Genomic DNA, 24,112 nt, shown 5'->3' on the forward strand with positions numbered 1-24,112 from the left:
TGAACCAAACTACTGAACAACAATTTGAACCTTTAAAAAGACTTCTTGCTATGAAACAGGGGCTGAACAATGCACAGACCTACTAATATCATGTGTATTTCAGGTATGAAGGCCCTCAGACTGGAAGTGAGCCATTGATAAACAAAGCCCTAAGAGTCCAAAACACATTGGGACATACATAGTGGAGTAGGTCACTTTTTTTTTGGTTGTTTCAAATTTCTCTTCGAGCATTTTTATTCCACTTTCAGCCATCCAGAAGAAGGACTATAGTTTCATAGCTGGTAGGGTCGGAAGGGACCTGAGCAGATCATCAAGTCCGACCCCCTGCCATGGCAGGAAAGAGTACTGGGGTCAAACAATCCCGGCTAGGTGATTATCCAGCCTCCTTTTGAAGACCCCCCAGGGTAGGAGTGAGCACCACTTCCCTTGGAAGTTGGTTCCAGATCATAGCCGCCCTGACTGTGAAGTAGTGCCTCCTGATATCTAGCCTGAATCTACTCTCATTCAACTTGTGGCCATTATTCCTTGTTACTCCCAGCAGTGCTCAGGGGAACAGGAACTCTCCCATTGCCTGCTGTAACTGATATTCAAATCCCAATCCAAATCTCATTTGGGCAATCCACCAACAACCATCCTCTTGAGACGGTGGGTTTTCTGTAGCCATACACATGAAAACAGAGCACTATCTCTTCCCTCTCCCAGCTAACTTCATTCTTGTGAACTGTCAGGTGTTTGAAAAGAAGAGTGTCTCTGCAGTACATTATCTAATTCTCTTCCAGCTTGCAAGGACACTGTGAATGAGAAGTGCCGAGACATGGTACAATGTGCACATGCACAATCCTGTGATTGGCCTGGGTCTTCATCTTGCATTTGGATCTATCTGGGCTGCTTCTTGGAGTCTGGCTGGAGTCCCACTGAAGTCAACTCCATTCTCTACAGTTCCAGGGGCCTGCCAGTGCAAATTTGAGCCTTCAACTCTTAATGCACATGACATTTGTACAACAACAGATACACTGCCAAAGTTAATGAAAAACAATATACACATCTGGGACTACATAATAGACTGTGATAAATGACAGAAAATACTTAGAGAAAAATTTCAGATAAATTTTCACATTATCCCTCTCCACACACAATTTTGCATGTTCAGAAGATTGTTTTCCTGAAAAAATTACAAAAATATTAAATCTTGAATACTGTAGCTGTGAAAAAATGTTTATCAAGTGTCCATTTTAATCTGTAGTCACCATCACTTATGAAAGTGCAGCCATTCTAGGTTTTCACAGTGGAGGTCTTTCTCTATGGCAGCTTGCTTCAAATCTTTCCTCTTTCTGTCTTGGGTGAAGGGCCCTCCTACAGCCTTTGTGATGCCAGGAATTCACCCAAAAATAGCTTCAATGCATGGTCCCAACAAAGGAAACTCAAGTATCATTGAAAGAAAGTCAATGTGAGTATAATGGAATAAGTTCAGTGCTTTGTAAAGAAGCTCATACTCCGTGAGCAGAGTCCAAACTGTTTCATCAGCTTCTGTCCCTTTCTCACATTTTAGGGCACTTTCTTCCATTTAGGTAGCAGCCAACACTTGCATGCACTCCAAGGTGAGTGTAGCCAGACTTTGGGCTTATCTGTGTCCTGAATTCAGGTTTTTGGCCCTCTGTGTCTCTCGTGCAGCAGCACATTCTCTCATAATGTAATCTCCTCTATATGGTCTTCTCCTGCCCCAGTGAGAGGCAAGGTGGCAACAGGAAACCGGGGATGAGGTTTCCTCCTAGCTGTGTAGCTAGACAGGACTTTGGGAGGCCTGGGTGGTGGATAGTCAGACCCTTATCTCTACCCATCCCCTGCACAAAATTGTGATTGGGGCAGAGCTGGCCTCTACTGCAGTTTGTTGAATGGAAAGCTCTACAGCTCAAAATAAAAATATACAAAATTTCACTATGAGATGATTTGTTGCAAAGTTTTCACACAGTACCAGCTGCAACACATTCCAGCTACAACATATTCCCAGTCTCCTGGCTATATGGTGCTTGGTTTCTCAGCCTAAGACACAAGACTTTAACAATGTTACCAGCTCACGGACCAGATCTTCTAAGTATGAATGCTCAGTGCAGATCCTGGACTAGGGCTGTGGGAGACACCACCTTACCACCACAATGCTCTTCAACCTGGCTGGAGACAAACCATCTTCTAGCACAACCCAGAGCAGCCTAGACAAGATCCAAGAGAAACACCTCCTTCCTCACGTTACTTTGGGCACAGAGATTCTCTACGAACTGTTCTTCTGTGTGGCCGTCTCCAGATCAGTGCTACTCCCCGTTCTGCTTCCTCCCTTCCTGACCTATTCCCAAATGCCCCCTGTGGCCCTGTATGAATGCTAGCTCCTGTGATAAGGTAGGATCTCTCAAACTGCCATGGGACTGAACAACAAGTATGTGAGGCCTAAAGTTAACATCTTTAAGTAAAAAAATGAAAAGGATGACAAGGGATTTTCTGCGAGATTCTTTGTATAAGTATTCCAGATCCAGCTAAATCTCATGTATCCAACAGGGCTCTCAAGATCACACAAGAAATTCCCATGCAGTGTCTCTGCCTGATCATCACCCAGGGCTGCAGGTGTTGCAACTCTGAGGACAAGGAGATTCACTCTTCTCTTCTGTTCTCAATGATCGCCTCCCTGAAGAAGAGAGCCACCATTCTCCCATTTTGCCCCCCACATTTGGGTGTGGATTTGGGTACAACATCTGGACTTTGAACTCAACATACAGGTTAGGCTCTTCCATAACAAAGGCAAATCATTCTCTCAGCCAAGCTAAAAATGAGTCTCTTTCTGTCAAAGCCAATAGGAATTACTTGTTATAGGACTGTGATATTCACTAAAATTCTGGGCTGTACAAAGACTTTTGAAGGAAATATGGCACCAGACTATTTTTAATCTGGCAGTAGTGAAGCCAAACATTTCATCTGATTTATTTTTCTTTGTAGGAAAGAAGTGAAGAGGGGGGAAGGACTTACTTGACCGACATATGTTTCCCAGCACTGATTTGGATTATTATGAGTGTTATAGGCATAGGAAACTGTCTGGTTAAGTGGTGTGACTGGTGTTGCATAGTTTGGAGTGCGACTGTCTTCCAAACTGAACGTGCTGTTTCTACTGCCATTTATATCAGGGACCATTGTAGATAAGTTTTCTTGGAAAAGTTTTTTGGTGATTAAAGTAGTGGTGGAAGGTATCCAGTAACTTGCACTGCTGTTAGCTTCAAATTCCTGAAAGAATGGAACAGTAGTTTAATCCATGTGTTTAACAGCTAAGTTTTTAGTTGCAGTATCTGATTCTACATCTGCAATATTTCACTGGCACCCATTTTAATATACTCAGACATGTACTTTAAATACACAAAGTAAATGGTTGGCCACTCAGTTGCTGGCTTTACATTTACAAATGAGAACAGCCACCCTGTTTTGTAGACACCACATTGATCTGAGCTGAAATGATTTAATCTAAAAATGTAGTTTATGGTGCTAAAATAATTAACCAATGAACTGACCAGCTGTGTCTATCAGCAAGCAAATAATTTTGACTTTCCTACGTACAAAGAGTAGTAAATAGACATCACTACTCATCTTCAAATTGCAATTCCACCATTTTCAACAGGTGTAGTTTGGTTTGTAACAAAGCTTATATCTGATTTTAAATAAGGTACAATAAATACAAGAACTATATCTTTAAAGTTAACAAGTTTTACAACTGATATAACACATAAGAATACTTACAGCAATGCTCATGCTATCCACTTTATCCAACAGAGCAATGATTAAACTGTAAAGGTTCCCCAGATATAAAACAAGAACCCTGATAATGACAAGAATGATTTTCATGATGATATTGGATATAAATTCTACATTGACTAAAATCAAACCTGAAAATCAGTTCACCCCTCTGCTCCCTTCCCCACACTCCACACTGTTTTCAAACTGATTGTCTGAAAACTGATCGTACCTGGCAAGCTGAAAGCGAAGAGTGGTCCGAGGGTGATACATCTCCAGCGCTGCCACAAGTTCAAATGCAGAGGGCGCAAGCATAGTAATTAGCGAAACAACAACACTCACCTATGGAAAAGACAATGTTCATGCAGTTTTTGAGAAGGTTTTCTTGGGGACTTGTGGAATCCGTTTGTCACTGACTGAAGCCTTGAAGAGACTTTTTTTTTTTTTTTTTTTTTTAAGGAAAATGTTTTGTGTCCCAGGTCAAACTAGCCAGATCAGGTCCAAATCAGTTTGAATCATCCAAGAACCAGATGTGGCCCTGCTACAGGCAAGTATCCTTCACCCCAGTCTAGGGATTCAGATACTTTCAAATCCTTTGGCAGGCAACCTATACATTGCACATACTCAGTGTTGACCACTTGCCTCAGAAAATTCTACTTTTAAGTGTGTTACAGACAAGAGTTGTTATATGCATTTGTGATACAGAGTTACCTATATGGAGTATTGCTAAGGAACATTTCCTGTTACACACACACACACACACACACAATGAATTTCTAATTTTTATAATTGCAAGAAAGACTTTTACATATAAGACTCCCAAAGACAATATCCTGCTCTAATCTTACTGTGTGATTCTCTCCATACCATCTGCTTTTCCTTATCACAGTTCCCAGTCATAGCTCCCAAAGGGAAACATGCATGGGTCAAAGTCTTAGTTCACATGCATGGGAGGGTGGATGGGGGCACCAGGGATTGTAAGAGCCAAGTCCCTGTGCACTGAAAAACTGCCGCAGCCCTATTCTGACAGTGCCCAGTGGGAAACTCTCCCTGATGATGATGATGATGTCACAGGGGATCCTATGAAACTGTAGTTCCACTCTGATTCCCACCCAAATCTATCACCATATCCTTGACCTATCCCTAAAGCCCCAGTGAATCAGGAGGGTACAAAAAGCACTTCTGAATCCATTCTTCATGGATTGAGGGAGATGCACACTTCCTTCATGGCTCTCCTCTAAGGTTTTGATCCTATAGGTGCTCTGCATGTGCTTTGCTTTATTCCCATTAGTAGTCCCACTGATTGGCTAACTGAGGCCTATAGCCTCTCTTTAACCACCAAGGGGCAGACAGAAAGGATCTGGCATGATATTACAGATGAACATCAGCAAATCAACAATGAATGGTCATCACCCAAAAGAACTGTGAAGTCCTTGCCAAACACAGAACTCTAACCTGAATGGACAGTCACAGACACTCCACCTGCTTCTAAGAAGAGTAAAAAAGCAGTTGACACACCATACCTCATTTTTTTCCCAGAGTGTCAGTTCCTTTTTGGTACGTTCTAGCTTTTGGGATCGATCCACCACAAAGTAAATAATGTAGATACTCCCAGCGAGGGAAAGCAGCACAAGGATGTTTGCAATAATCCTTAAGCTTATTGTCACTGCCCTGGAAAAAAGTCACACAGCAAAAACTACAGATGGTCTGCCTTGCAGAACCAGCCTTCTCTGAACGTGCAGGCTGCATGTGCTTGCAGTGGCACAAATCGTAGCGGCACAGATTTGTGCCACTACTTTGTGCCACAGTGCATGCCCCTGCACATGCGCTTTGTTGTGGGACACACTGTCCCACTTCGGGCAAACTGCGTAGGCCCAGCTCTTCCCAGTTCCTAGCATGCTGGAGCGGCAGAGGCACAAATGGAGCAGTAGAGACATTCTAGTCAGCAGCCAGAGTGTCCCATTGGAGGACCAAGCCTCCATTTTTTCTGGCACATGCTATTTTTCCATGCTCTGCTCCGCTTTTTCCCCCTGGGGTTTTTTTGGGTTTTTGTTGCAACTGGGAAATCCTGGTAGCAAATGTTGCCCCTATGCTTCAAATTTGCAGTGGGAGGCATATTTTAGCATTCCACACATGTGGTTTCTGGCACCACAAACCACATGTGCCTGCACGTGGGGACACAGCCATAAAGGTTGTAAAACAAGCAAACTGGCACTGTTAACTACATTTTAACCAGTGGTTTGGAACATATCCCCAGTAAGCTATACATACAGGTTTTTGCTTTTCTTCTTTTCCTGCTCTTCCAAAATAGCTTCCTTGAAAGAAACACAGCATTACCATTTTAGTAGCATACAACAGCAAAATGAATCTTTTTTATAAAAAACCTATACAGTTAAAAGCAAGCATATACTGCGCCTTTCTAAGAAATCTTGTAGAAGTAGAGGCTCAGGAAAAAAACGTGCATGCGTGTATGTGTGTATTGTGTCCAGTAAAAGATGAGAAATTCTGCTTCTCTCATTAAGTAAAGCAGACAGATACTCTCTTCTGTGCTGCTCCATTACTTATTGATAATACTGTGTGCTGTGGATTTATGTAGAGAAGAGCATTTTTGGAAAGCAAGGACATATTAATAAATGCTTGTCCTCTCTCTTTCTTGGCATATATTCATTTTCCCTTGCCTGAAATGTTTATGGTTTAGGTCCCAACTCCATGCTAATGTGGACTTGTGCGCTGTCTCACTTGCTTCAACAGAACTGTACCCAGGGGCCCACACTGATCTTAAGATACGATAGGAGCCTTGGATTAGAAACTGTTCAGGGGAAGGACACAATGTGTGTTTTCTGTGAAGCTTGCAGCATAAGCATGTGGGTAATATAAAATAACACCATCACCATCAGTCACACCTAGTGATCGTTTGAGATAAAAATCACACAATTTATTGGTTTGTTCTAGACCTAATATGGAGTCATTTGGACCAAGGGCTTTTAGTGATGACACACACCAAGTTTATGGAACCACTTACTTATGGACAATAAACGAGATGCATTTGTTTTTAAAATCTAAGCAGAAGAGGCTTATGTTTAACTTTGCTTTTATTGTCAATACCCTTGTAAAATGTGTCTGGGCAATTTCTGGTGAACACAAGCATAAAATGAATGCAGATTATTGGGATGTTAAAGGGATCCTGGCTCTAGGCCCTGTGTTAAACCAGGAATTAATTTATCTCCAGGTTTCTAAATACAAGTCACATGTGCGATAGTGGGGATTAAACAGTGCATGATAAAAATATGATGGTGCCACTGGACAACCACAATAAATGAAATGGAAAGAAAAAATGTCACTTGAGAAGGTGATGTGAGCCTCTAATTTATATATCATACCCTTTAACCATAACTGATGTTAAAAACTGGGCACATAGAAGAAGTGCATAACACTGCTATATGAAACTGTATGTCACCCCCTTACTAGGCACAATTAGTACCAGAAATTAATATGTGAAGAAAACAGAAAAGAAACAACATGTAATAGAACAGGTGAAAAAACCAGTCAGCTATTTCACAATTCAATGGACCTAAAACAGCTTTTTTTTTCCAGGGGCTCGCTACTTACCCTGATGCTATTAACTATGGCAGCTGCTTTGCTTTCTGCAGCCTCAGGATTTCCTATTAAATAGTCCCAAGCGCAGAACACTCTCCAGCAAAAAGTGTAATTTTCATCAGAGGCGCTTGCCAGACTCATTCTGGAGTTCTTTGCCATTCTGGAAAAAGAATAAGGAACTTTCATTTTTATAAATGCTTTATGTAAAATACATTTGTGGTCTCAGTTCACAGTCTGTACATGCCCACAGCACAAAATACCATCAACATTCATAGTAATTGGTATCATTACAGGGAGTTTGAAGTAGAGGGGCTAAGAACAGAGTAAGCGGCAGGAGTGAAATTTTATCTCTGCACTTTCCAGGTCACAGTTGAGGCACTATATAGAAATGTGCAATCTTTATATGTGATGAATACGGCACTTCAGGCTTAAGGACTGACCTTCCTACCCCTTTCACTAGTAAATGGTGTCATAAGTCTCTATGTTACCTTTCCTTTTCCTAGAGGAAAACTGCCTTGTCATCATTGCTTTTATGATCTTAAGTCAGTCCGGTAAATCTGTGATGATCCTGTGTCAATTTTTCTGTCTAGCAAATAGCTGGTTCGAGTCTCAGTGAAGTGATAGGGAATTTGAATGCTTCCTTTAGTTTATTCTTTCTGTCTGGATGATTAGTCCATATCTGTGTACATTACCTATGCCCCATCAATACAAGCCATAGAAATACAATCAGGTATTATTTCATAGATGTGTTGTATAGCACGTTACTATATGCACCTGGCATGGCTTAATCAAGAGGCTTATATGTTTCACCTAATAAAAATATTAGAAAGACCATAACAACTGGGCAGAGTCAATGCCTTAATGGAGTACTTTTTGAAGGCAAAGAAAAGCAGACCTTGTCTAGAACCCAAAAGTGTAATCACGATGGTGACCAATGACAAAAATACTGGCCACCACTGATCTAAAATAACAGATCAAATGAAAACAAATGAAAAGGGTGTAATCAATTTTGAAGCTGACACAGCTATTATGGGTCACCTAATAATCAGCCTGCACTGCAATGTATCAGATACACAGTTATCCTGAAGGGAAAATAAACTGAATGGAGAAAGGATAAAGTGACCTTGCTCCACACTAATTGCTGCACAGTCCTAGATTTATGGTCAGCATTGGCGGGCTCCCTCTGTCCCGTATGCAATTTCCAGTCTTGCCTCCTAAACAGCAAAGGAAATAAAACTGCTTTTGAATGCGATGAATTGTATCAGTTCCAGCAATGTGGAGAATGTTGTTTGTGTTGATTCTCTGAATCAGCATCGAATCTTCAGATTTGGATGCGGCCGAATCGAATCAGGACAGTGATCCAAATCAATGAATCAAATCACTGTCCCCGATTCGGACCGAATCTGAATCCAAATCAAATATGGCCCATTTTGCATACCCCTAATACATAATCATGAATACAAACATGAGTACATAATCTTCACCCCACTCTCTGGGGCTGTGAGCTGTTCCCTTCATTTTATAGAGTGGGAAACTGAAGAGAGAGGTAAAGGATGGTAAGTTCAAGAACAAGCTGGAATCAGAGCTCAGGAGATCTGAACCCCCATTCTGGCCGCAGTCTCTAAGACTAATCTGCTCCTCTGATACCAGAGGTATGAATAAACTACAGGAACTACAGAAATAAACAGAAGGGGAAGGAAATAATATACCAGTTCAGCTGGGTTGAATACATAGCTGTAAGTAAATACCAATAAAAGGGGAACATTACTTCTTTAATAGAATGATGAAGCTATAAGCAAACACTGCCATTCCAACCAGGAAATAGGCCAGGGGCAGCCGATACCCAGCTTTCCCGATCTTCCTGTCCCGGCCATAGTAGCCATAAAACAAGACAGAGTACTGGAGGTAACCCTGTAAAGACAGCATACAGTGAGGAACTGGCATTAACATCCAGCCTGAAGAATTTACGTTGGTAACACAGTAACAAAGCGTGTGTTGGACTTGCCCCCAGAGACCAGATGGTGTCCAGGTCCTGTGCTGTTGCCAGCTGTTCCGTGGGAATGGTCTTGTTGCCGAAGGGCACTCCCGCCAGGAGCTGGTAAGAAAGGTAACCTCTTTTAAAAACGTATGAAACAAAGGCAATTTTATCACACTATCTGTACAGCAGAGCCCAAGAAGCTCCAAAGAACTGAGTGCCAGAGTGGTAGCATCATTAATCCTGCTCCTCTCTCAATTTTTTAAAACTAAAAATACAGGGAGAAATTCTGCATCCAGCATCTAGCAAAGCCCTTGGTTGTTGGAGCTTGTATCTCTGAGGGTAGAATTTAACCTGTAGAGTTTAGTTTTTCAGTCCAGGTCTATGGACACATGCCAGAGCTGGGTAAAATGTATCAGCCATATAGTTTATTTACCCAAACTATGAACATTTGGATAGATCTAAACTATCCACTCCTTCATCCTGGGTTATTTCTGCCAAAAGAAGCCCCAGAAAAAAAATTGGAGAATACTGTTTTGTTTTTGTATTTTCCACCTGACACATTCTGATTGTTTAAATTTTATAACACCACCTAAGGACTAAATGTACTTGTGCCAGCTGAAGCATCAGTGAGAGATCTGTGTGCCCAGACTGTCTGAATACCAGGCTCTAATGCTCCAAATATCAGAGTGGGACTTAGTTACAGGGATTAAAGGAGCCATTTCTTTAATTTGCCACCCTCTGCTCCTCCTCCCTCCTGCCCTCCCTCCCAATAAACACATCAGCACTTACTCTCTTGGTAAAATGACATCTGATACATAAGTGGCAGAAAAATACCTAATAGTGCAAGTATTGTAAATTTTCCTTAAACTGTATATTAAAAAGCCATCTATACCTTTGAGCATAACATGTCTTTAATTCAGGAAGGGAAATCCTACAATAAGAGCTTTCTAAAGATATTAGATATGTGATTACCTCTGGTAAGACTACAAATGCTCCTGTCATTATGGTAAGCACAATATTGATTCCAAATAGCCATCTCAGAAAGATGAAGTAGGAGGCAACTCCAGATCCAAAATGACCTTAAGGCACAGAAAAATAGTTATTTCAGCAATGAAGCCTACCAAGAGCCAGTTGTCTTATTTATGAAGTGTTACTTGGCAATTAAAAAACAGTAATGATTCCAATTGTGTAATGCACATCTTGAGTAGGAAATGTTACATCATAAATGGGATGCTGTATGATAATCTGAGATACAGTGGTTTAAAAAAATTACCAACAATATTTACAAAGAAAGTGATTATGATCATAGAAATCTTCCTCATTCATGTTATATACACCGTTTTCTTTTTCTGTTCTTACGGAAACTTGAACTGAAACATACACACAACTACTAATAGTTACATTTCATCTATTGTTCTAAGAAACCTTTTCATAATTTATCCAAATTATTTTGTTCTGCAAAATATAAGAACATAAGACTTGCTATTTACTAGGTCAGACCGCAGGTCTGATTATTCTAGCATTCTCTCTCTCACAGGGTACGAGCAGACAAAATTTTTTACCACAGCCCACATTGTGAGCAAACAGACACCCTAGCCCTTTGTCACAGTCCAGGGGTCCAAAAATACCGCTATGACCAAACGTAGACACAGATAATGATATCTTACAGAGGAGGATGCCTGTTTGCTTATTGCACACTAGGGGTGTGTGAAATGGGCCCTATTTGATTTGGATTCAGATTCAACCCAAATCGGGGACAGTGATTAGTTGATTCGGATCACTGCCCCAATTCGATTCGGCCGAATCCGAATCTGGAGATTTGACGCTGATTCAGAGAATCAGCGATTTGGCCATAGACACAGCTTTAAATGCTTTTTCTACATACCTCAAGGTATGAGGTACAGCTCATGAATGCTGCGATGCTGGGGCAGGTGGAGTGTCGGGAGGCCCCCCATATGCTCGGCAATGAACCCGGAAATGAACCGGAAGTATTTCCGGTCCACTTCTGGGTCTGCCCGGGAATGCACTGGGCCTGCCCCCACCCACACCCTCCTGGCTCAGTGATCGGCCATGGAGGGACCCCGGGTGCTCCCCCAGATCCAGGAGGCACCAGTCACTGAGCCAGGGGGGGCGGACACAGGGGGGCCCCCCAGTGTGCTCTCTGGTGAACCCATAAGTGCTTCTGGTCCACTTCTGGGTCTGCTGCTGAGCATGCTGGGGATCCCCCCATGCTCCTGTGGGACTCTCCATTTGCCCCAGCATCACAGCATTCATGAGCCGCACGGTACCTCGAGGTACGTAGAAAAAACATTTAAAGCTGTGTCTATGTCTGAATTGCTGAATCTTTCTGAATCTCTCTGAATACATTCAGTCTTCTGATTCAATTTGGAGAGATTAAAGGGACCTCTAATTCGATTTGGATTCAGAGATTTGGCCACTAAATCGGGCCAAATCTCCACCGAATCGAATCAGGGACTGAAGCTTCACACAGCCCTATTGCACACCTCAGAAACACTCTTAAGGGGGAATTCTCACGGCACCCGTATCAGGGCAGTGCATCTGCAAACGGGGGTGGGGCCTGCCACTTCATGCTGCTGTACCTCAAATCAGTGTAGGAGCGTCCTCTTTCAGATAAGCATCATGGATATACCCTGCAGGAAATGTATATAGCTGTGTATTAGGCCTGTGCGAAATGGCTAGTATTTAGTTCAGATTCGGATTTGGCCGATTCAGGGGACAGTGATTCGATTCAACAATTCAAATCACTGTCCCAAATCAATTCGGCCAAGTCCGATTCGGAGTTTGGCCACTGCTGAATATGCTGAATCTCTGAATTGGACAGGCCCCATCCCTTGCCCGCTCTCCCAGCCCCATCAATGGCTGCCCTGCCCAGACCCTGCCCAGACCCAGCTCCCGGCTCCTTAAAAAAAAAAAAAAAAGTTCTTGAGTCACCGGCTCCTGCCAGGCCGGGGGGGATACACACACACGATTCCCACTGCCCCCCACTGTGTGGGGGGCTCTGCCAGAAGCTCCCTGACCCCCGCCCACTCTCCCAGCCCCCCTCCATGGCTGCCCCACCCAGCCCCAGCTCCCAGCTCCTTAAAAAAACCAAAACAAACCCCCCCCCCGAACTCCCCAGCTTCTGCCAGGTGGGGAGGGTGATCCCAACTGCCCCCCACTGCCTCGTGCCGTGGAGGGACTCTGCCATGAGCCCCCCAGAAGCCCCAAGGCCACTGCAGCAGCCAGTGAGTGGGGGCTTTTTTTTTTTTTTTTTTTTTTTAAAGAACCCTGGTTCTGAGCTGGGGCCAGATGGGGCAGCCATGGGGGGGTTTGGGAGAGTGGGCGGGGGTCAGGGGGCTCATGGCAGAGCCCCCCATGCAGTATGGGACAGAGGGAGGTAGCGGGGGATTGCCTTCCCACCACCTGGCAGCAGCCAGTGGGTGGGGGATTTTTTTCTTTTCTTTTTTAAAGAGCCGGGAGCTGGGGCCAGGCAGGATAGCCATGGGGTGGGGCTGGGCAAGTGGGCAGGGGATGGGGGGCACTCAAGGGGCTGGGAGAGCAGGAAGGGTGTGGGGCCCGGTGGGGGTCCCCCCATGGTCCCCTCCCCACTCCTCCAGTCCCCCCTCCCCCGCCCCCTACTTATCAGCATGGCGTCTGGGTCCAGCTCCCTACAGCAGTGAGTGAAAACTGCCCAAATCTCTGAAGCTCTCCAAATCTTTTCCAAATCAAATCAGAGAGCTTCGAATCAATTCAGACCTTTTTATTGGTTTCCTGATTCTATTTGGATTCAGAGATTTGGCCGCTGAATCGGGCTGAATCTCCTCTGAATTGGATCAGCACCCGAAGCTTCACACAGCCTTACTGTGTATCTCACTGCCATATATACTCCTGTGTACTCACTGCTGTGCCACGAGTTGGGTGTGCAACTGCAAGCAGAGGAGCCCTATGGTTTCAGGACATGGCAATATAAAGCAGGGGTTTGCCTGCTTACACACACCCCAACCTAGGGTGCAGCAGTCTGATATACACGTGGGACCCCTATGGCTTCCTTCACTTGCAAATGAGTGCCCTGGGTCAGGACAGCAGTCCCCAGCAACATAGATAAATACCAGTGAAGCAGATCAGCTGTACCGGGACACGTTAGCATTGCTAATCCTGCTCCAAAGATGATGCGTGTTATCTACTGTGTATACGCACGGTGACAGAGCGCAGGTGCTGAGGGGGAAGAGCCACAGGGCCCATCCAGAATTTTCTAACCCTTGCACCTCTCCCCACTGCAGCTTCCACCAGTCTGGAAGTGTTATGAAATCAGCCCTATACACAAGGTTCATCATAAAATTATTTCCAGATTTTGTTTAAAGTTCAAGATTTTTGACTACCCTTAATAGAAATTATAAAAATCAAAATACCTGCTCTTATGTGGCATGATTAGATCTTAGCTTTCAATAGCTTTTACAATGAAGCAAAAGTTTAACTCTTGGTTCCAAAAGAGCTGATGGGGATTCTTTGAGGTAGGAGAACTTCCCTTACACAGCTGGGTCTAAGCCATCTGCTCCCAGCCCCAGCATAGAAGACACATTGCGGATGGGCCAGTGATAAATGGATGTATGACCTGATTGGCCAACAGAATTTAGAGCATATTAAAGGCTATTCTAAATCACATCAGAAATTCAATGGCTTGGACTGATGGCTTTGAGCCTGCTTCCGTACTGTATGTCCTGTGCACTGAAAATGTTGATGAGACATTTATTTTGTAACAGACATTGCAATGCAATTTTTATAGCAACACAGTTGGCCCCATTTAAATGATAAAACTTACTATACTGTAATATCACTAAGATTAATAGTGAAAACTATTTTGTCTAAGTTAACATGGCAACAACTCTACTTTAATGAACACTGGTGATTTTTTAACAAGACTACTTTATAGTTCATCAGTTCAAAACATCCAGTTTGGCACAAACCCCTAGCATTTTAAGCAGGCAGTGCACTGTTCAGTGCCACTGAGTCTCCATACTTACTTTCTATTTTCTTTATTCTCATTTCCCAAGGAACAAAAATCACCAGAAAATTATATGCAAGCCGAACAAACTTCTTCCAGAGCTAAAGAAGACAGTAAAGAAATAGGAGATTTGTATAAAACAATAACTACCATTAATGTGTCAGAATACTTTGCTTATGCATAGCATCCTTCACCCTGTGCCATAAGGCATGTTATAAACAATAACTAATGACATTTCACTGAATTCCTGTGAGGTAGGTAAGACACAGAAAATTAAGTCACGGTAAGGTTGAAAAACTTATTGTAAATCAGAAAAAATAGGAACAGAACATGGGACTTGTGACTCCTAAGCACATTATAACCACTAAACCACACAGGCACACATATATATGCCAAATTTTGGAAGTCCTTGAAACAAAAATATAACTCTCATCTATTATTCTATTAGTGCATACAGGTAACTGCTACTTACAAAAGATTATAAAATATGTCTTTTCTCATTTAAAGCAGAAATGAATAGCAACATCTGTAATTTTACATATTATTGTAAATTTCCTCCTGTTCAAGCACAATATCAAGTAATTCAGGATAATTTCATAGATCTTTCCTCATGATGCCTGCTTCTGTGTAACAAAAGATGACTGCTATATTTACTATTTCTCTGCATATTTAGTTTAGTATCAGGATGATAATAATATATGTGTACTGTAATAATTATTAAATATAAGTTAAGGTAGATCTAGTTACTTGAGGAAAAACTATATGTTAATAAATGGCAATCTGAGCATTAAATTGCACACAGTCTAATTACCAAATTGGAAGCAAGCTTATATTTTAATAAATGCATCATCAATTTCCATGGGTAATGTTAATTATTTTTTACAGTCCTATCAAGGTTTTTATTGCACAAATTGGAAGAATTTTAATTAAGCAAAGAATTAACAGATGCTATGAACTGCACCCAGAGCTGCTACTTTAATTTGAAAGCAAAGTTCATCAGGCTGAGAAAGGGATCAAGCAACTTCTACAGGTAGCACTGTAGGTGCATAAATTATACATGGATGTCAGCGTGAAAAAGCCTGGAGTAGCAGTGATAACAGTTATCATTTCTATCCCTGCATACTGATTACCTGAATAAAAACAAATGATTATTTACATATTTGTAGGCAAGAGCCTGGCTATACCACATAATTAAATGGCAAGCATACATGGAGATTTTCATTTTATTCATGATAGACTATTTCTTAAATTGGATTTGTTTAATTATCAAAAGAGAATATTATGTCCTGTTTGCCAGCAGTTGATAATTCTTTTTCTATTTGGCTGGCAGATCCTGGATATTGCTAATTAAGCATCTTGCTTTCAATGAATGCTCTTTTCTGATGATACAATGCTTCTACTTTGTCTTTTGACTTGCCAGTGTCCCCTCATTCCATATTCTGCTTGGAAAAATCTGTCTAACCTGGTTTTACCAGTTTTAAATGTATATAGAGTAGTGAACACCAATTAGTGAGGAGGCCAAACTACCTAACCGCACAATGTCATGCTCAAAATAAATTTACCAAATACTTCAGTTACATACAAGTAACCAAGTCTCCTTGTATGTTGTTCCCAAGGAGAGCTTGGGAACTACATTTCATTAGACTGCTGGACAGTAGGGGTGTGTGAAATGAGATATTTCAATTTGGATTTGGATATGGCCTGAATTGAGGACAGTGATTTGATTTGTTGATTTGGATAACTGTCCCCAATTCAATTAGGCCAAATCCAGATCCGTTCGATACTGATTCGGAGAAACAGAGATTCAGCCACAGACACAGGTTTAAATGTTTTTTCCTACATACCTCGAGGTACCAGGCACGGCTTGTGAATGCTGTAATGCTGGGGTGGATGAAGCATCCCACAGGAGTGTGTGTGGGGGGGGGCGGGGGACGGCAGGGCCTGTGTGCTTGGCGGCAAACCCAGAAGTGGACCAGAACTACTTCCGGCCCTCTTCCTGGTCCACTGCTGAGCACGCTGTCCCCCTGCCCTGTGCACCCCCAGGCTCGGCCATCAGCTGTGGGGGTCCCCAGAGACCCAGGGGGTACCAGTTGCCAAGCTGGGAGGGCATGGGGGGCTCCCCAGCAGACCCAGGAGTGCATCGGAAGTGCTTGTGGTCCACTTCCTGGTCTGCTGCTGAGTGCACGGGGAGCCCCTGCGCCTCTGTGGGACACTCCATTTGCCCCAGCATCTCAGCATTCACGAGCTGCCTGGTACCTAGAGGTATGTAGAAAAACATTTGAAGCTGTGTCTATATTTGAATCACCGAATCTTTCCGATTCGATTCGGAGAGATTAAAGGGTCTCCTGATTTGATTCAGATTTGGAGATTCGGCCACCAAATCGGGCTGAATCTCTGCCAAATTGAATCAGGGACTGAAGCTTCGCCCTATTGGACAGTAAGTATCAGGGACTTAATATAGACAATGATTTCATGGTCCACTATTTGATACTCGCTAACCTTCATAGATGATAATGACCCTCCTGAATGATTTTGCTCTTCCATTATTAGATTTTTCCTACCTCTCTCCTACCTGTTGGCTACCTGATAACTTTTCTTATATCCTGTTTTTATTTACATACAGAATTTTATACAAGCTTCTGTTCCATCTGCTACTTAGCTCTTCTGTGTCTGTTTCCATCCCAGAGACCTGAGGAAGGATACCGTGATACCTGAAAGCTTGTCTAAGCTTGTCCAGAGCTTGACTCAACCATGTAGCTGGGTACAATAAAAGACAGCACCCTCAAGAATTCTTGTCTCTGAGTCCAAACTGTAATTTAGCAGATGTTTCATGTCTAAGAATGCTCAAGTTCTTTAGACTGGGAAAATCCTGCTCTACTGAGGCCAATGGCAAAACTCATTTCCTTCAACTTGTGCCAACCATGCACACATACACATGTAGACTGTAGAAGCCCTACATGCTTGCCAGTATTTGTTTGAGAAGGAAAATATATTCACATTACTGGAATAAGATCCATCCCTCATGCATTAAATTACTCTGCAAAAAAGTAATTACTAAATTCTTAATAGGAAAAGGAAGCTTCTAGCAATTTTTTTCTCCCCATCATTCTTGAACTGGGGATTAGTGTTGCATAGAAAATGTCTACTTCCGTGAAGGAAAATTTCAAATAACTGTTATACAAAAGATCTGTCATTTTAATGAAAAGGAAAAATACCTCAGCACCAGCTGCTTGGTAGCCTCTTGTTCTGGTGAGCCTCCCTTCATACTTCAGCACAATCTCTTTTGCTTGCCTGAAAAGGAAGACAGAGCCTTCATTTCACATAGCCATTCCACATAATATATTCTGGACTCCAGTGACTCCACACAGATGACAGCTAACTAAGGCCATGTGTAGACAAAATGAGGGGCATGTGTGCACAACACTTTAAAGTGGGTTAAATGCTTTTGCACCGCTTTAATGATATTGGTGTTTGCATGCGTTGGTGGTGTATTGCACAGTAATTCCAGCTGCTGTAGCAAATTCAGTGGTGTAATGCACTTCAATGACTTGGGAGGCAGTAAACTAAAACTCCTCCAAGGAGGTTTACTTGCTGCCCTGCAGCCGTGGAGCGAAGTAGCGGGCTCCGTGCAGCTCAGGGGCTCTGCAGGAAGCCCATGCAGGCAGCCTGGCAGCAGCCTGGGCACCTGTGGGTGGGTGCCACAGGTGGGGAGGGGCTGCCGCTGCCATGCAGGGAAGCACCCCCCCCCCCCCCCTCCACAGCCCAGGGACCGTTTTGCCTGCCGGCAGCTCGTCCTCCCCTTCCCACCTCCAGAGAGGCAGGTAAGTGGGTGTGTGTATGACACAGGGGTTGAAAGGGCCCTAAATTGAAGTGGTGTTTTTAAAAACCCACTGCTTCAATTTAGGGCCCCCATTTCATCTACACATACCCTAAGTAAAGCGATGTGAAATATTGTTACAAATTTTTTGCCCATGCCTCAAACCCTTACTCAGGCAAAGTTCCATTTTCTGCAAATGAGAGTTGTGCTATCGCATTAAAATCAATGGGAATTTTGCTTGAGAAAGAACTATGAGATCAGATGCCAGGAGTGGCCAACAGGAATTTAAGATGATCATTGTAATTAGAAATCCAGATATATTTTTTTTCCTGTGCCATTTTAACTAATTTCCAATTTTTTTCTACAATAATGTCACTTAAATATTCTCATAACATAAAAACCATCAAGTTTATCTGGATACTGGCTCTTGTTCTGAAAGTTCAATCCCAAATATAGGTTCATTAAAACAACCGTTGATTAATAATTGGACAAGGTCTGGTTTGCACATACTTGATGGGAGTCTTACTGACTTCAGCAGGAGATATATAGCACTAGCACAGAAGCAGTGCACTTATGCAGCCAAGAAAACAACTCAGGTTTAGCTGCAAGCTACAGAATTGCACTTCATGGACATAAGATGTCTCTCCTTTCCTTCCACAACAAGGCAATGTCTCCCTGAGAAGCAGCAGAACTTCCTAGTCATTTAAATGCCAGATATTAAGAAAAAAAAAGAACTATTATACCACATTTCAAATTTGGGAACATTAATATATTGCTCATGGTTTTAAACTATGTTGTCAGGATAATCCAATATGTCATGCTTTTGCCAGTCTACATGTACCCCTTTCATCCATAAAAAAAATGCTTCTATTCATTTCTATTTATATATAATTTAAAATTAAAGGGTCAAAATCTGTCTTGGCAGCCCCTGAAACATCATTACTTTCAAATATAGCCTTTTGGGTTACATTAATTTTATTCCATAGACCATGAGTTAAGAATGCTGAGCATCTTTGACAGAACACACTCTGTACATACTATGATACCACAAGAATCCTTCCCAAAAATCTGAAGAGAAGAATTGTTTAAAGATTGAATGTGCCAGATGGCTTAGAAAAAAAATGTTTCAGAAATACCAAATTTGGAAGCCAAGATAAGCTAATGAAGAATGAAGAGTTGTGTGAGACCCGAAGCACTCTGGGCAAGGAAGCGCAGTACAGCTGTCTGCTAGGTAAGGGAAAAGCTACGAGGGGTCGATTCACGGTCCACAGTCCACTTAAGTCAATAGAAATATTCCCATGGACTTCAATGGATTTTACATCAGGCTCTTAATATGGTGAACTGGTAGGAAATGATTTTTGAAACTGAAAAGTGGGAAAAATGAAGGGACTTAAAATAAGTGTTTTATGCAACATGAAAATATTTTCATCAGTCTCCTGTAACTGCAGGATCAGTTTCATCCTGTTTCATACATTGAACACACGCGCAAAAGAGCTGTAATAAAATTCTAAACACTCTAATTTGCGAAGTCCTCATCCTCTAATTCCTACCTCCATCTTGCTCCATGGTCTACTATAAATGATCCCCAAGCAGTTAAATACTTCCTATACTCGTATCTAATTTAGATTAAAAGTTTACAAGGGCTGAAATGACAGTGATAACCACAGGGATCAAAACTTTTAATGAAAACTCTATTACCTGAGTGCCCGTAGTTTCTGTCTCATTGGCCACGGTCTACAACGGATGTTTGCCACGGTCTCCTTCTGGAACTGGATATTCTGGAAGATCTGTTCTGGGTCTTTGCTGTCAACCTTTTCATCACCATTATCATCGTCTGAGTTACTGAGCGTGCCAGCACCCCAGGGGGAAACAAACACAAGATAAATTATTCCCATTCAGATCTATGATAGAGAATCGAGATGCATATGAATAGCAGGGGTGTGCTACAAAGACTCATGGGAGCCCCAGGCTGCAATTCCACCACCAAACTGGAGAAAGGATTCCCATGATCATCTTTACTTGGTACTGAGGCATCCTCCCTGCCCAGCTTCTCCTGGATTAGCCAGACAAGAGGTGGATTTTTTACCTCCAGCTCATAAAAATACTTCTGAAAAGCATTTTATTTTTTTGTCTTGGAATATATCAGCTTGCACCAAGTGTCAGGTTTTTGGAAACATATCCGTACCTGCAGTAGGAATTCCAGTTCTTTAGCTCCCCACATCTCACATCATGGAACACTGCACTGTCCTTTCAACAAACTGTGTATTTTTCAACAAGAACATTTACTGCTAATGTATTAGCCATGTGGCAGTGCTTTCTACTTTACTGGTGATCATGATAAAATGTTGCCTTGTTCAAATAGGGAAACAAAGCACTGGAATACTTTAGCCCTTCAATCTTTTGCCAGGCTACGGAGGAAATAATTATGGGATCCTCGGTCACCGAGAGTAGCACATCACTGGAAATGGTTCACATGTCCAGACACTGGTTTCTGCAGCTGATTATCAAATCATCTTTCTCTGGCATTGCTAGTACATGTGTTGTGCTAAGGAGCTCTGCACTCCTTGTTTGAAACATCCTGCATAGTGTAATGGGAGCGGACAGCAGTGTTTGTACTTGTAGGGGAGCGAGCCTGCAACCTGCAGCACTGAGGATTTCTTTTAAGAACGGCAGAAACACAACTGCAAACTTACACAAAACAAAGCCAATAACTAATGATCAAGTTGGCCAGTTTCCTCACTGCATCCCCTTTATGATTGTCAGGAGTGACACCCACTAAAACTTCTCTGCAGCTCTGCTCAACAGCAGGACACCTTTGGATTCCCTTGTAACCTGAGATCACCTCACTGGAATTACAATGGAAATGTATTTGACCCTGTATGGAACATGAGTTAAAAAAAATTTAAAAGAAAAATACACTGAAAGCTTTCCTCTCCATCTCATATTCCTGCTTATTATTTGGAGACATCAGAGCAGAAAGACTTGAGTCAAGATGCTATGTTTCAGCAAGATCAAGAGAAATTGTTTTTGTGTTTGTATTTGAAGAGGAACAGAAGATGCTCTCTCACCTGTGGGGTGGCTCCTGGTATGTGTAGATGCTGGAGTGCCGCTTCACACTTTTGTACCTCTTGCAGGACTTTGTAGTTTTCATGGTAGCAGATCCACTCATTGTCAGCACAGTGGTGATATCCGTAGCTGCGCTTGCCTTGGTTTGCAGCAGGTGGAATTTAGAAATGCGGGAAGGAAGACTTAAGCTCACAGGAAAAGTATCTTAAACAGTAAATATGTTATAAACTAGGAAGAGAGAGCACAGAGTGACTCCCTAGTCCTGCTGGAACAGACCACCACTTGCCTGCGTCTGATGCTCCTAACAGTGGGAAAGACCTGAAACCTGGCAACACATGCATAGTCTTAAAGTGGCAGTACACAAGATATAGTACTGTGGCATCCTTGCTGCTTGCTACTGATAAGAAACAGAATCCAGTGTCACATAGTGGGTGGACAGCCTAAATCCAGTTCACAGGTATGAAAACTAATCTCTTAAAGGGCCAGCACCATGTCAGTGCATCACCCGTGCAACAAAATGCACAGGCCATGTTGTCATGATTTCTACTTCCTCTTCTTGAGATCCTGGGGAAACTGGAGCTTTTAATATTGTCATTGCCTTTCTGGCAGATGCAAACTAACCCAGTTCTCCTATGTGACTTCTGGAGTCCTACATGAGTCTCTGTGTAACACCAGCAAAATGAAAACAGTCTGGTCTTTTATAGAGTCCTCCTCTTCTTTTAGATTCCAGACTGCAAAAACCCAGCACACCACCATACCCGGTAAGGGCAAGAATTGTCCCAACATGAAAGGCTTTAGTCCATTTGATGGAGACAGCTGAGGGAGGATGATGATGGCTGATCAGGGTTGCCTGATAAACCTCAGGATGAATTTGCTGGCTGCCTGAAGTAGATGATGCCACCTGGACCAAACATAGGTACATGGCTGCCAGACACTCTCTCTCCCCCTGTCAGCATTTCAGGAAAGTTTTGCAGGAAAATCTCCAAATATGGTCCAGATCTGTTCTCGCTAGTGGAGAGGGGCATGGTGGTTGAAGGACAGCTATGTGTGACTTCCCCTGCACACAGAAAGGTGAGTGTGGCTGTGATAGTAGCCCCTGTGCTGCACCAGTGACAGCAGAACAGCTGCACTGACATCCCCAATGGCAGGGAGGACAGTAGAGTCCATCTCTCCCCACTCTTGCACAAAAATCCACAGGTTTATTTTGTCTATTTGTTAAACTGTAATTATAGTATCTCTGATATATCTCTCTCCAATCACTAGAAGTTCATAGTAGGGCTGCACGAAGCTTCAGTCCCTGATTCAATTCGGCGGAGATTGGGTCTGATTCAGCGGACAAATCTGACTGCAAATTGAATCAGGAGACCCTTTAATCTCTCTGAATTGAATTGGAACCCTCTGAATCAATTTGGAGAGATTTGGAAAGATTTGCCAATTTGGACATAGACACAGTTTAAAATTTTTTTCTATATGCCTCAAGGTACCAGCATGGCTCATGAATATTGCGATGCTGGGGTGCATGAAGCACTGGGGGGGGGGGGGGGGGGGGGGTTCCCAGCATGCTTGGCAGCAGACTTGGAAGTGGACCTGAATCAGCATCAAATCTTCAGATTCAGATTCGGACGAATTGAATCCGGGACAGTGATACGAATCAACAAATCAAATCACTGTTCCTGATTTGGGCCAAATCTGAATCGAATACGGCCCATTTCACACACCCCTAGTTCATAGCACCTCAAGCCTTGGATACAGCAGTGTTTCTGACACAATGCATAAATTAATAAAATGAGTATAATGGCCTGGTACTATATAAATAATTAAATTCATCATAGGAGTATATTATAATCACTGGAACAGTCAGAAGACACAGTCTTCCAGTTCCAACAGCAAAAAATAATTGCACGTATCTGAGGAAAATTCAATGCTAGTGGACTGTACAATGATAAATTACAGCTCCTCCTTACCTTAATTCCACGGGTCAGGGCAGCATGAAGAACCTAAATATAGAGGACCTGTCTGCAACGTCCTTGCTCTGCAGAATTAGAAGTCACTTTCCCCCCAGCACCAAGCACGTAAAAAGGAACACATTATAAAGTTAGATAGCATTTTAAGTGATGTATGGGGACAAATGTAGCACAGACCAGCCATGATCTTTTGTAACTAAGAATGTGGTACTTCATAGTTGGTCCTGTCTCCAGATGCTTTGCCTACCATACTGCCACATCTTCAGCTGATAACACCTGTCAATGACGCCCTCTAACTTTGTTTCCAGAATTCCTGCATTCAGAAATTCAGTCCCCTTCCTCTAAGTGAAACCTACAGTCTTTGCTTTTAGATTTATGATTTAAATTTGTTGCTTAAGCACAGCTTACCAAGAAATCCAATTGCTTCTGTAACGCTGAGCTGTCCTCATTATTTATTGCTCCACAAATCCATGTGCCAGCTTCAAACTTTACAAGCAGTGTTTTTAGATTATTAATAAGGGCATTGATTATAACAGAGAACAACTCTAAAAGTACTGCCTTTTGATGAATATCCTGGATTAACAATTACTTGTTAATCAGTTAGCTAGTTTTTAATATATAATCATGGTGTTACCTTGATTTTATGTATGTTTTATATTGATAATAGATGGCATGTAAACTTTTTCTCACAGTAGAAAAGATTCCAATTGAACTGAAATAGAAATCAATATCTTTTTTAAAAACCAGAAAAGCAGAAATATAACATAGCCTTAATGTCACCATGCTATATTTTAATGTTTTCCCAAGGGTGGAAGCTTGCTAGGAACAGCCAGTATCACAAAGTTTAACTCTGGGGTGAACTTTAAAAAAAAATATTCAGTGACACTGGCATGCAAAAATGTGTTCCAGACTTCCCTATCTGC

The 24,112-nt window shown here is 42.4% G+C and overlaps 1 protein-coding gene across 2 annotated transcripts in view; it reads right to left on the reverse strand.

The window, feature by feature from the left end:
- The window catches only part of TMC3 (transmembrane channel like 3), a 38,769-nt gene extending 16,002 nt beyond the window's left edge, over nucleotides 1-22,767 (reverse strand). Inside the window, exons 1-13 of one of the 2 annotated variants that reach the window (XM_006274033.4) lie at nucleotides 21,228-22,767; nucleotides 19,858-20,001; nucleotides 17,558-17,633; nucleotides 14,362-14,443; nucleotides 10,313-10,419; nucleotides 9,368-9,457; nucleotides 9,131-9,273; nucleotides 7,375-7,522; nucleotides 6,037-6,080; nucleotides 5,289-5,436; nucleotides 3,998-4,107; nucleotides 3,772-3,850; nucleotides 3,013-3,264 (exon numbers count right to left, since the gene is read on the reverse strand). In XM_006274033.4, the coding sequence (XP_006274095.2) occupies nucleotides 3,013-3,264; nucleotides 3,772-3,850; nucleotides 3,998-4,107; nucleotides 5,289-5,436; nucleotides 6,037-6,080; nucleotides 7,375-7,522; nucleotides 9,131-9,273; nucleotides 9,368-9,457; nucleotides 10,313-10,419; nucleotides 14,362-14,443; nucleotides 17,558-17,633; nucleotides 19,858-20,001; nucleotides 21,228-21,328 (1,524 nt within the window). In that variant the 5' untranslated portion in view covers nucleotides 21,329-22,767. Of the gene's footprint in view, nucleotides 1-3,012; nucleotides 3,265-3,771; nucleotides 3,851-3,997; nucleotides 4,108-5,288; nucleotides 5,437-6,036; nucleotides 6,081-7,374; nucleotides 7,523-9,130; nucleotides 9,274-9,367; nucleotides 9,458-10,312; nucleotides 10,420-11,940; nucleotides 11,992-14,361; nucleotides 14,444-17,557; nucleotides 17,634-19,857; nucleotides 20,002-21,227 lie in introns of those variants that run through there. The other variant, XM_059714621.1, reaches the window with a different exon arrangement.
- Nucleotides 22,768-24,112: the final 1,345 nt, after the last annotated feature.

This window comes from Alligator mississippiensis, chromosome 11 (assembly GCF_030867095.1).
Source record: "Alligator mississippiensis isolate rAllMis1 chromosome 11, rAllMis1, whole genome shotgun sequence".
Lineage (NCBI taxonomy): Eukaryota > Metazoa > Chordata > Crocodylia > Alligatoridae > Alligator > Alligator mississippiensis.